The 13,045-nt window shown below is 45.4% G+C and overlaps 1 protein-coding gene across 1 annotated transcript in view; it reads left to right on the forward strand.

The window, feature by feature from the left end:
• The first annotated feature begins 7,039 nt into the window (after nt 1-7,039).
• Nucleotides 7,040-13,045, forward strand: part of GRIA2 (glutamate ionotropic receptor AMPA type subunit 2) — a 128,450-nt gene continuing 122,444 nt past the window's right edge. Inside the window, 2 exon segments of the mRNA XM_039540276.1 lie at nt 7,040-7,219; nt 7,734-7,874. Coding sequence (XP_039396210.1) covers nt 7,126-7,219; nt 7,734-7,874 — 235 coding nt within the window. The 5' untranslated portion in view covers nt 7,040-7,125.

The following is a 13,045-nucleotide window of genomic DNA, read 5'->3' on the forward strand; positions in this document are numbered from 1 at the left end:
AACAGTGAATGGGATTCTTCCGTCCTAAGTGCAGGACTTTGCACTTGTCCTTGTTGAACCTCATCAGGTTTCTTTTGGCCCAATCCTCTAATTTGTCTAGGTCCCTCTGTATCCTATCCCTACCCTCCAGCGTTTCTACCACTCCTCCCAGTTTTGTGTCATCTGAAAACTTGCTTAGAGTGCAGTCCTCGCCATCCTCCAGATCATTAATGAAGATATTGAACAAAACCCACCCCAGGACCGACCCTTGGGGCACTTCGCTTGAAACTGGCTGCCAACTAGACATGGAGCCATTGATCACTACCCGTTGAGCCTGACCATCTGGCCAGCTTTCTATCCACCTTATAGTCCATTCATCCAGCCCATACTTCTTTAACTTGCCAGAAAGAATACTGTGGGAGACCATACCAAAAGCTTTGCTTAAGTCAAGGAATAACACGTCCACTGCTTTCCCCTCATCCACAGAGCCAGTTATCTCCTCATAGAAGGCAATTAGGTTAGTCAGGCATGACTTGCCTTTGGTGAATCCATGCTGACTGTTCCTGATGACTTTCCTCTCCTCTAAGTGCTTCAAAATTGATTCCTTGAGGACCTGCTCCATGATTTTTCCAGGGACTGAGGTGAGGCTGACTACCCTGTAGTTCCCCGGATCCTCCTTCTTCCTTTTTAAAGATGGGAACTACATTAGCCTTTTTCCAGTCATCCGGGACCTCCCCCGATCGCCATGGGTTTTCAAAGATAATAGCCAATGGCTCTGCAATCACATCCACCAACTCCTTTAGCACCCTCGGATGCAGTGCATCCAGCCCCATGGACTTGTGCTTGTCCAGTGCAGTCCCAAACCACTTCTTTCTCCAAAGAGGGATAGTCACCTCCTCCCCATACTGTGCTGCCCAGTGCAGCAGTCTGGGAGCTGACCTTTCTCGTGAAGACAGAGGCAAAAAAAGCATTGAGTACATTAGCTTTTTCCACATCCTCTGTCACTAGATTGCCTCCCTCATTCAGTAAGGGGCCCACACTTGGCAACAAGAAGAAAGTCAAGGTAACATACTTGAAGAAACCCTTCTTGTTACTTTTAACATCTCTGGCTAGCTGCAACTCCAAGTGTGATTTAGCCTTCCTGATTTCACTCCTGCATGCTTGAGCAATATTTTTAGACTCCTCCCTGGTCATTTGTCCAGTCTTCCACTTCTTGTAAGCTTCTTTTTTGCGTTTAAGATCAGCAAGGATTTCACTGTTAAGCCAAGCTGGTCGCCTGCTGTATTTACTATTCTTTCTACACATCGGGATGTTTTTTTCCTGCAACCTCAATAAGGATTCTTTAAAATATAGCCAGCTCTCCTAGACTCCTTTCCCCCTCATGTTATTCTCCCAGGGGATCCTGCCCATCAGTTCCCTGAGGGACTCAAAGTCTGCTTTTCTGAAGTCCAGGGTCCATATTCTGCTGCTCTCCTTTCTTCCTTGTGTCAGGATCCTGAACTCAACCATCTCATGGTCACTGCCTCCCAGGTTCCCATCCACTTTTGCTTCCCCTACTAATTCTTCCCGGTTTGTGAGCAGTAGGTCTAGAAGAGCTCTGCCCCTAGCTGGTTCCTCCAGCACTTGTACCACGAAATTGTCCCCTACACTTTCCAAAAACTTCCTGGATTGTCTGTGCACTGTTGTATTGCTCTCCCAGCAGATATCAGGGTGATTAAAGTCTCCGATGAGAACCAGGGTCTGCGATCTAGTAACTTCTGCTAGTTGCCAGAAGAGAGCCTTGTCCACTTCATCCCCCTGGTCTGGTGGTCTATAGCAGACTCCCACCACAACATCACCCTTGTTGCTCACACTTCTAAACTTAATCTAGAGACTCTCAGGTTTTTCTGCAGTTTCATCCTGGAGCTCTGAGCAGTCATACTGCTCTCTTACATACAATGCAACTCCCCCACCTTTTCTGCCCTGCCTGTCCTTCTTGAACAGTTTATGTCCATCCATGACAGTACTCCAGTCATGGGAGTTATTCCACCAAGTCTGTTATTCCAATCACATCATAGTTCCTTGACTGTGCCAGGACTTCCAGTTCTCCCTGCTTGTTTCCCAGGCTTCTTGCATTTGTATATAAGCACTTAAGATAACTCGCTGATTGTCCTGCTTTCTCAGTCTGAGACAGGAGTCCTCCCCTCTTGCACTCTCCTGCTCATGCTTCCTCCCAGTATCCCATTTCCCCACTTACCTCAGGGCTTGGGTCTCCTTCCCCCGGTGAACCTAGTTTAAAGCCCTCCTCACTGGGTTAGCCAGCCTGCTTGGGAAGATGCTCTTCTCTCTCTTCGTTAGGTGGAGCCCATCTCTGCCTAGCACTCCTCCTTCTTGGAACACCATCCCATGGTCGAAGAATCCAAAGCCTTCTCTCTGACACCACCTGCGTAGCCATTTGTTGACTTCCACAGTTTGACGGTCTCTACCCAGGCCTTTTCCCTGTACAGGGAGGATGGACGAGAACATCACTTGCACCTCAAACTCTTTTATCCTTCTTCCCAGAGCCTCGTAGTCTGCACTGATCTGCTCAAGGCCATTCTTGGCAGTATCATTGGTGTCCACATGGAGAAGCAGGACAGGGTAGCAATCTGAGGGCTGATGAGCCTCGGCAGTCTCTCCATCACATCGTGAATCCTAGCTTCTCGGTTTTCTTGGTCGGGGCGGCAGATAGATGACTCAGTCCCCCTGAGGAGGGAGTCCCCGACCACCACCGCCTGCCTCCTTCTCTTGGGAGCCGTGGTCGTGGAACCCCCATCCCTAGGACAGTGCATCTCATGCCTTCCAATTAGTGGAGTCTCCTTCTGCTCCCTTCCCTCAGATGTATGTATGTACTTCTTAACCTTTTCTTTGGTAAGTTGAATAGGTTGATCTTCTTGAGTCTTTCAATATAAGGAAAGTTTTCCAATCCTTTAATTTTTCTCGTGGTTCTCCTCTGAGCCCTCTCCAATTTTTCAACAATATCCTTGAACTGTGGATACCAGAACTGGACACATTATTCCAGCATTGGTCATATCAGTGCCAAATACAGAAATAATATCTCTTTACTTCTACTTGATATTGTCCTGCTTACACATCCAGAAATCACATTAGTCCTTTTGGCCACAATGTCATACTGGTTCGTTATGTTCAGGAATTATCCACGATGACCCCCCACAAGTCTTTTCAGTTACTGCTCCCTAGGATAGAGTCCTACATATTGTAATTATGGCCTACATTCTTTGTTCCTAGATGTATGACTTTACGTTTGGCTGTACTGAAATGCATATAATTTGCTTGCACCCAATTTATCATGCAATCCTTTTCTTTTTTTTGTGCAAAGAGTACCGAACACGAATCTCAGTCATATTATGTGGGTTTTTAATATAATATTAATTAGTATGGTCTATTCTTACTATGTTAGCATAATTTATTATCAGCCAGTTTTTCTTTTTTTCTCCATTGCCTGTCTTGCATCTTTTCATTGAACTTCATTCTTTTTCTATAAAAACCCTTAGAGATGTAGAATGCCTTATTTTATTGTCAGCATAACTTTTTACATCTGTTTGTAACGTCTGATGTAATTATCTTCTTGCAGTTTCATTGGACTGTATTGTCCTCTTATTTGAACCATTTCACCTCAATTGCAGTCAGTGGGCTCACCAGGGTGGAGCTGAAAAGAGAATGGGGCCAAATGGCTTTTATATTTTTCTGCAGTTGGCCACCTAGTGAAATAAAAAGAAAAACTGATTATTTTTAATTCTACAATAACACAATCAGACTATTACTACTGACTTGTTATTACACAAGAACCGTGCACACAGTCTATGCTAAACATCCAATATTTTTCTACGTAGTCCTCACTCTTCTACCCTTGCCACTTCTGTGTTTCATCCACCTCTTATTCCTTGTCTTTTAGGCCTTTATTCTACATAGTGTACAGATGGACTGCTCAGCCCTCACAATGCAGATCAAGGCCTTCAATTGTAATCTCTTTGGGGCAGGCACAGTCTTTTATTATATAAATGTACAGTGCTTAGTACACTAGGACCGCAACTTAGTTTAGTCCCCTAGTTGTTACTGTGATATAAAAAATAAAACAACTTGGTTTAGTCCCCTAGTTGTTACTGTGATATAAAAAATAAAAATAACATTTTACTAGATACAGGATAAAACGTATCATCATAAATTATACTTGCAACATTTCTGGCAAAGAAATATATGTGCACATGAATAGATATTTTTTCTACTTATATGTATTGCCAGTTTATTTCATTTCTAAACTGTAAAGGCAATGAATCCACATAATGGATTTATTCTAAATTTCATTTTTATCAAAGCACAAAATAGTCTCAGGTTATTTTGCTGTTGTTTGTTTTCTTGTGTATTTTGCAATTCAAACTCACAAATAGGATTTTTGTTTGCTTGTTTGTTTAAACATAAAATATCACTCTCAAAATAAGATATATGCCAAATTTGTGTCACAATGAATTTTTAGAGTAGAGCTCTTAATCCCTGAGACTGGAGGGATAGACTGGATATATCTGTACTAAAATTAAATGTAGTATGGCATTTTGACCCTGAAATATTTACCAGACATAATGACTGTGGATTTGACAGTCCTCTAAATATATGCACAGAGGGATTATTTATATGCACATTTTCCCTAGACAATGTGAAGTACAGCAGGGCTGGTCATTTCAGTGAAGTTTACTACCCCCTTCCCAGACCTCTGTATTGCCATCTTCATGTAGCACATGATATGAGCATTGGGAAGGGGCAGCCCAGATAAAGAATGGGGAGGCACCAGAGTAGGAATAGTGTGCCTTGCATAATTCCTCCCCCTCCCCCCCCCCCGCCAAATAGGGCACCTGGGCACAATGTATTATAGTTGTAGGCTTTATTTATTATTATTATTTATTGAGCCCATCCATCTCGGGGAACCTCCTCCTAATCCCAATAGTTTCCAAAGGAATTCCCTGGTAGCATGGCTGCAATGAAGCTGCACTTCTCAGAAATTAGACAGGGGTAAAGCTTTTTTAGTTGCTCTTGATCTCCAGCAACTGTTAGTTTGGAGCTGCAGGCCCTAATTCTTCTGTAGAAAAGAGACACAAACAGAATCTAATAAAAAAATCAAAAGGAAATCCAGCAGGAGAACATCAGCATTTTCCTTGCCAGAAAGGTATTTTTCCAAAGAAGGGGCAATTGCCCCCACTCTTATTATTTGTGATATGAACTAACTTAAAAAATGCACTCACTATTCACCATTTATTGGCAAATTTCTTTGCAGTGTATGTATTAAAATGTTCTTACATAAGATATTTTTGGGGGCAGCTTCTTATGACAAACTGAAAAAAGTTCACTTATAGTTCACTGTAAATTTATCTATTGGATGTGAAGTGAATTTTGGAAAATAAATGCGGGTGCTAATTAAATTTGGTAATTTGAGCTTTGGCTAAGCATTCATAAATAAAACAACTTCCTTAGCCACTTAATAGTATTAGTGTGTAAATTAAAAACAGGTTTTCCAGATATACCTGAATTTCAGATACAGCCAACATTCATGCAAGTAAGATCTGGATGAGGATAAAACTAGTAAAAAATGAGCTACCTCAAACAAAAGTCTGCCTCCTTTTTCGCCTCTACTTTCCACCTAAACAAATCTCTCCTGTCCTTATGGAGAGAAATGTGTTTATGGAGATTTCTCTCCATTTTTTTATTATTCACTTAGGCCAAACCTTCCAAAAGCCAGAGTCTAAAGTTAAGCTCTTAAATCCATCTTTTACAGGATGCTTGCTGTAGGTGTTCAGCATCTGTGAAAATCAGGACACTCATTCACGTGTGGACATTTGGAGTGAGGTGTCCAATTATTGGCACCTGGGTTTGATAATGTTGCCCATAATGTTTGGGTCTTTCATCTTTATAAGTGAAGGCTTAGGGTTTTCCAAAAAGCCTAGGGGAATTAGGCACCAGCTCCTACTGAGCACCCAACATCCTTAAGCTTCTCTTGAGAGTCCCCGCCTAAGTGACTGACACAAAACAAATCACGTATGGAAGCAAGTCCGGGCCGTTTCCTGTCGCTGCCCAAAGTTAAGCTGACGCCCCCGCTCGGACTCCGCAGACCAGAGCCGCTTAGTGCCCCCGCCCCAATGGGCGAGCACCGCTCCTGCCGCAGACCAAGCGAGTCCTGGTGCGCGTGGAGGGAGGCAGAGCCCAAATCCCGTGTCATGCCCGCACGCGCGGCGGCTCCGGGTCCCTTTGGGCCGCAGCACGAGGCGCTTTGGCCAGTGTGCCAAGGCCGGCTGGCAGCCGGAACCGGCCCGCATGGAGCATGCGGGGGAGCCGCTCTGCTGCAGTTCCCCCTGCCGCCGCCGCCGCCACGCGCCTGCAAGGCTCTGATGTGGGGGGAAGGGAGGCCCTGTGCTCCGCCGCAGCTGAACACCCCCCCCCCCCCACCCCTCTCCTTGACCTAGCCACGGACCCAGCACAACTGGGGGGCCGGTTAGGCCAGCGAGCCTCCCGCTGCCCCAGGCGAGCCTGTCGGGAGCCCCCTGCAGCACTGGGGGCCGGCGGCGGGTAGGTCCGCGGCTGCTTCGTTGCTCTTGCTGCGGCGCTGTCCGCGGTGCGCAAAGGCACCAGCCACCTGCTTAGCGCTGTCCCGGCGGCAGCGGCCCTGGGGGGACGCGGGAAGCCGCCGCAGCAGCGCAGCCCTGATGCTGAGCCGGGCGAGCAGCGCCAGCCGCGCTCTAGGGCCGGGGCAAGGAGAGAAAGTGGGGGTGGGGGCGCGCTCCCGCGCGCTATGCTGCTCGCGCACGCGCGCCAGGTTCTTCCCCGCTCCCCAGCCTGTGAGCTAGCGCGAGGGGGTGCGAGTGTGTGAGTGCATGTGCGTGTGCTGGATGTACTGGGACCACGGCAGCGTTCAAGCAGCCTTCTTACTTCTGGAGCCGGGACAAGGACCAGACCTTGTGCAAACGCTTCTCCCTCTTCCGCCGCGTCGGGGTTATTTTCCTTTCTTTGGGTGGTCTGGTCCCTCGGCCAACATTGCAGAGGATCTAATTCGCTGGCGAGAACGGACAAAGAACTAGGAGGAGGAAAGGGATCGTTTGTGGCTTCGTGGATGCTCTACTTTTCATGGAAATGCACAAGATTATGCATATTTCTGTCTTCCTGGCTCCTGTGTTCTGGGGACTGATTTGGGGGGTCTATTCTAACAGCATACAAATAGGTAGGTGTCCCTGCCTGGGAGGATATTTTTTTCGGATTGAGGTTTAATTTGGAGGTGTTATTTATTCATTCATTCACAGCTGGCATTGCGCTCGCGTATTCATGTCCTGTCAAGCCCTGAATGCCATGTATTATACACACACATGTGTGTGTGTGATTTTGTATGATGCCTCCTCCCTTCAGAAATGATGGCTATTCCCCCTTTGCCTTAAACAGAAACGAAATCGTGTAGCTGGTCCGATAGCGGGTTGCCGATGCTAGAGACTCGCATCTCTCTGGCTTGATGCAGAACCAACGGCTCCCGACAAATAACATGCCCCCCGCGACAGCTGACTAGCAGAGCTCCACCGCCCCAGAGCGAGCGTGCATGTAGCTGCCCCTCTCCCTGGCAGCGAGACTAAGCGGCTCCCAGCGGTGCGATGCCCCAGGGGGGATGCCCTGTTGCCTGAAGCTTCTCTCTTTGCAGTACTGATCGGGTCTCTTGTTCTGTTTTGTGTGTGTTTGTTTCCCTGCAGGGGGGTTGTTTCCGAGGGGTGCCGATCAGGAATACAGTGCATTTCGGGTAGGGATGGTTCAATTTTCCACTTCAGAGTTTAGGCTGACGCCCCACATCGACAACCTGGAGGTAGCCAACAGCTTCGCCGTCACCAATGCTTGTGAGTAACGAATGCTCGTGTCATTCAAACAACCGTGGACAGGGCTGCTCCGGGGGAGGCGTGAGACCGCCGGGACCCCTTTCTCTCGTGTTCGGGGGAGGGAGGGGAGCAGGGGCGCGTGCGCACTGGGAATGGGGCGGTGGGAGAGGAGAGGGTGGTGTGCAGGCTGCGCAGTGCTTTGCCCCCCCGGGTAGCTGCGGGGCAGGTTCGGGGAGAACGCGCCCATCTAATGCGCTCCTCTGGCGATGACTTTGGGGCTCAAGGGGCGCCTCCCACGCGGATGGCACACACTGCTTTACAGATGGTCGAGGTTTAAAATGGTTCCTTTTCGGCTCTTTCCATACATTACATAAGCCTGGCTTACTGCACATGGCGTGGGACCATATGCTAGCTTTCCCCGTCCAGCTGGACAGGCAGGCTCACCAAATTAAACGCTCCAAGCTTAGCTAGGAGCTGTTAAGCGGAGATCCATTTAACTCTCCAATTAATCAATTTAACTTAACTGGGAGAGCCTGCTGCCCACGAAAGCTGTGCAGTGGTAGCTCCGTTGCGCGGCGTTCCTGGCTTCCGCCTTGGTGTGGTACAGCGGTGCTCTGGCAAATAAAGCAGGATGTGCCAGGCGATCGGGAGCGGGGGAAGCCAAACGCGAGTGGATCCGCTCGGGTCTGAGCATCAATAGCTAAATGAGACACGGATCAGCCATTTTATTGTTTGCAATTCTCCATATTACATCAAGCTCCCTCTTCCTTCCATTACCCCAATAATTCAAGCCTCCCTGAGGAACCCCTCCAGCGTGGCAGGGGGGCACCTTAACAAAGAGACCAGCAAAGAAATCGGATTTTCGGGAGGAAATGCACATTAAGAAGGAGCCCGCTCACTCCCTGTATAAAATCATTGCTACCTCGAGGGTTGTACTGTTGGAAAACTGATGCTTTCTTCCGACACAGACTCTGGGGTTTTCTTATAATCTACTGTATTGAAATTTCATAGGGCCAGAACAGCTGCCATCCCTTCCCATCCTCAGGATTTCCTGTTGTTTCCCCGAGTTCCGTTGTTTTGCAGTCGGCTCAGACAATAGGTAAAATGCCAGGGCCACGCGGAAAAATACCACAGTAAAACCAGCACTGAAAAGTCCCTACGAAAATCGTCGGTTGCAAATCACATCACCTCATCCGAAATGGTTGATTGAACGATTAACAATTTTGGCTGAGCATGTAGACGCGAGAGTCATGATCAATCCCCCGTTTTAAAATCACTCAGGCAGAGGCTGTTGTTTTTCGTTTCCTTGATAAAAGAAGGATACATCAAGAAAACATCATAAATCTGCCTGAGTGTATAACAAATACATACATCCTTTGAGTGGGGTATATCAAAATAGCTGGAGTCAGGGGTTTAGTCTTAGTTCGATGAAAAGAGAGAGCCATTCCTCTAGTAAGGTGCTTTGCAATCACGTATGCTATAGAATCACTTGCAAATTTTATCTAGTGGTGTATGCGTGTACACTCCGATTCCGATTAGATGGTTTTACGCCCATATTTTGTATTGTTTCAGTGTCGGAGGATTGTTTAAACCTGTGTAGTATCTTGCATGAGAAAGGCGCTTTTAAGTTCTGGGAATGAATTATGAACGTTCAGTCTGGCCTGTGAGATTCCCTGATTGTATAGTGGCGGCGCAACACCTTTAAAAAAAAAGGGGGGGGGGCAGGAAGGACGCCCATTTAGGCGCCTGCCTAACGAGAAAAATCATCTCAGACTCAGCCGATTAGAGCTGCAATTTGTCATTCTAACTTTAAAGGGAAACCGTGCGATTCAGAGTAGAAAACCCAAACAGCCGTTTAAAATGACAATTGTAACAAATCCAGGAGCCCTAAAAAGGCACACCTGTCCAGCTGGAGTATTACAAGCTGTATTTTGTCCCTCATGCTCCGAAAGGCTTCCTACATAGTCTCCAGCTTTCAGTCTTGCTCTCCTAACACATCTTTTTGCAGTGAAAATGAACCCACTGCAGAGACACCGTTTACAAGCACAAACAGGCAACACACATTGATATTAGCTTAGGAAACTGACTGTTCCTTATTCTACACTACGAAGAGAGCATTGCATGGTCACACTGAAGTTTCCCTTAATTCTGCGTGTAGGCTGCACTAAGCCAGGGTCTCTCGTTTTTTAACATGTCCTTAAAAAGTGGGAATGAAGGAAGAAGGTACCTTTTTAAAGAAAAACCTTGCTGTTATCTTTGAATAAGGGTGGTAATGGCTGGGGAAAACACAGATTTCCTCCAACAGCCAGCTAATTCCATAATTGTATTGCATTAGTTATTTACTATAATGTGAGAGAACTGCCTAGTTTATTTAATTGACGATTTCTCAGCTCATCAAATATCAGGGACTTAATACTGTTTCTGGGTAGTATTTTCAAGACATTTTGTTGGAAATTAGTCAACTGAACTAGATATTTCTTAAAATCCTAGTCCTGACAAAATTCAAGGTCAGCCTGAATGATTGTTCTGTGTTTTCTTGCTTTTCCACTCCAAGTCAATGAACTCCTGACTATGATTTAGTTAAAGCAGCACCAGTGATTTTCCTGCTGCTAACAATCCCGAACGGCAAACATGGCTGCTTTTAAATTTCTTCCAGAAAGTGGAGGAATCACGCATTCCTTAATAAACCACATTGGATGTTTGTACCTGATTCGTTCTTGATCTTAAATATCTTCCTCCAGACAACTCCTACAATATTTATGGGACCTCTGGGGGTTATGAAAGGCTCTGACGCCATTAAAGAGGCTGAGGATATCTGACGCTTTCAGTAGGCTGAGGATATCGTGGGCTCTCCTTTTTCTTTGTGTGGCCAAATCCCAAACTTCCATTTTCGATCAACTTGAAGATCGGTGTCCAGGATAACAGCCCGGTCCATGACAAGCTAAAGTGCGTAAAGTAAGAGCAGGTAGTATCTCTCAAATCTATCATAAGTGACCGTTTAGTGCAGGCATCCTGTTGGTTCTGGATTGAATCAAGCGGCACATACCAAAAATAATTAGAAATAGTACTTCTTCGATTACCATCCAAGAAAGGTTTGTGATTAGCCATCAGAGGATACTGGAGACCAGTATATGCTGAGGCAGATAAAATTAGAAGTTCATTTAGAATTGGAGATACTGAACGTTTCAAAATTAGCTTCCCCCGCCCCATTACCATTTCCACTACCTCATCCTGTGAAATTCGTTCTTGTTTGAGTACTGAGGTTCTGTATCTGGTTCTCTCTCAGACTGCTTTCTTGTGGTGACCTACAAAGCATTTTACAGGTGAAATAAAACTGATATTGGAAACTGCTGCTGGATCTTTACCCAGTCATTTTAAGGTAGTCAGTTCATAAACCTTGCTTAGCAGAGGTGCTCTTCTGCTAGTTTAGCCCATGCCTTAACCAAAGTTCAGTAATAATAATATTCAGGAGAAACTGTTACTATTCAAAGTAGTCATGGCAGTGACTAAATAAAACAAAATGACTAAATAAAACAAAACTCTACACAGTACTTGCAAAAATGGAATTCTGCACCTTTAAGAGTAGGTTCACAGACCGAAGACAAAAATGTCAGACATAGATTAAGCATCCAGCAGATGGCAGACTAGTTCCAACAACAGGCAGTCAGCCTTTCCAACTCCTCTCCTACCAAATGAAATTGTTGAGAGAACAGGAAGTCTTACTCAGCATTGGATGTTGATTTTAAATGTTTGTAAATCATTCTTTTGAAACAGAGACACATTTCAAAAGTTAGCAAGCACCCAGACACGTCAACACCTAATAATGGCCCGTGTAAGCAAAGGACCTCCCAAAATAACTAAAGCCAAGGAAACCCAGGACGCAGGGTGCTCAAAAAGTGTTTTTAATTAAAGATCTTATGTATTATTGAAAACATTTAATTGCACGTAAATACTGAGTCTATACATGGAACGAGTGGCTTTTACATAAAGCAGTACTGTTTAAAGTATTACGTTCCCACATGCACAGACAAAGGAAGGAGGCATGCGCGATTGACAGTTGTCGAAACAGGCAGCAAACAGTCCAGTGAATGAGTCCTTCTGATCCGTAGATAATGACCAAAAGACAGATTTGTTGGGAGGGAGGCTCTGCTTTGGGCAGCACAGGTTGCACTACGTTGTGTAACACATACCGCAAGCTGTCGTTTGGGAGGGTTCATTTTGGTCTTTAGCAAATACTTGAGAGCAAATCTTCAGCAGCTGGTGTCAATCGAGTAGCACCATTTCTTTCATGCCGGAGGTGAGGCTCTGGTTTGTGGTTTTCATTGAGGGGCTGTGCAGCCCTTACATGGATGAGACAAGCGTGAGTGGTACTCAGGAGCGAGAGTACAATCTCTCCCTAAGGGGGAAGTGGGCTAGAAGCAGCAGATTTCGATGCGCATAGGTGATTCCAATGACGTAAATCGGGGAAAGAAGTAAAGGAGAAAGGAAAGTAACAAGGTCACTACCATGCACCACAAACTGGTATTTGGGAGCTTTTGTGTTTAATAGTTGTGACAAGGTTACAGTATTGGCGGTGATCTATAGCGTAAAACTGGAGGTTATCCAGAACAATGAACTATTAGTCCTTAGCACAGTATAATTAAACCTAACCCAACTAATGAAATCACTCATCATCTACTATATCAGGAATAGATTCTGTTGTGTAATTACATCAAAACAGAAGACAGCTGATGTGATGAACCTTGACAATCTTCCTGTTAACCCTACAAACACTAAGCAGTACCAATTTTTTTGTGAACACTGATTTTTTTTACCCTAAAAAGAGATTTGAGTCCCTTCAAGAGAAGTTTTCTCAGGGTAATGTAAAAGCTCAATGACAGTAACAAGTTATTCATAAAGTAGCCATGGCACAGAGGTAATATATGTACGATCTTGGAGGTTTAATCTTGATGGCTTAAGAGGGGGTTGAGCATTTCAGTTTTAAATAAAGTCTTACAGCTCTGCAGGGATCACTGCACCATGACATTATGACAACGAGTTGCTGATTCATGCATAAATCTCAGATCCTCTCATTATATCATCAACCAGCAGCTTTGAAGGAGAGGTATTCATGGCATTTGGTTTTCTAGCTATTTTGTACTATAATGCTACAGATGGAATTCTTAAGAGAATAGCATTTAGAACATCACCAG

The sequence above is a fragment of the Mauremys reevesii genome, linkage group 5 (genome assembly GCF_016161935.1).
Source record: "Mauremys reevesii isolate NIE-2019 linkage group 5, ASM1616193v1, whole genome shotgun sequence".
Classification (NCBI taxonomy): domain Eukaryota; kingdom Metazoa; phylum Chordata; order Testudines; family Geoemydidae; genus Mauremys; species Mauremys reevesii.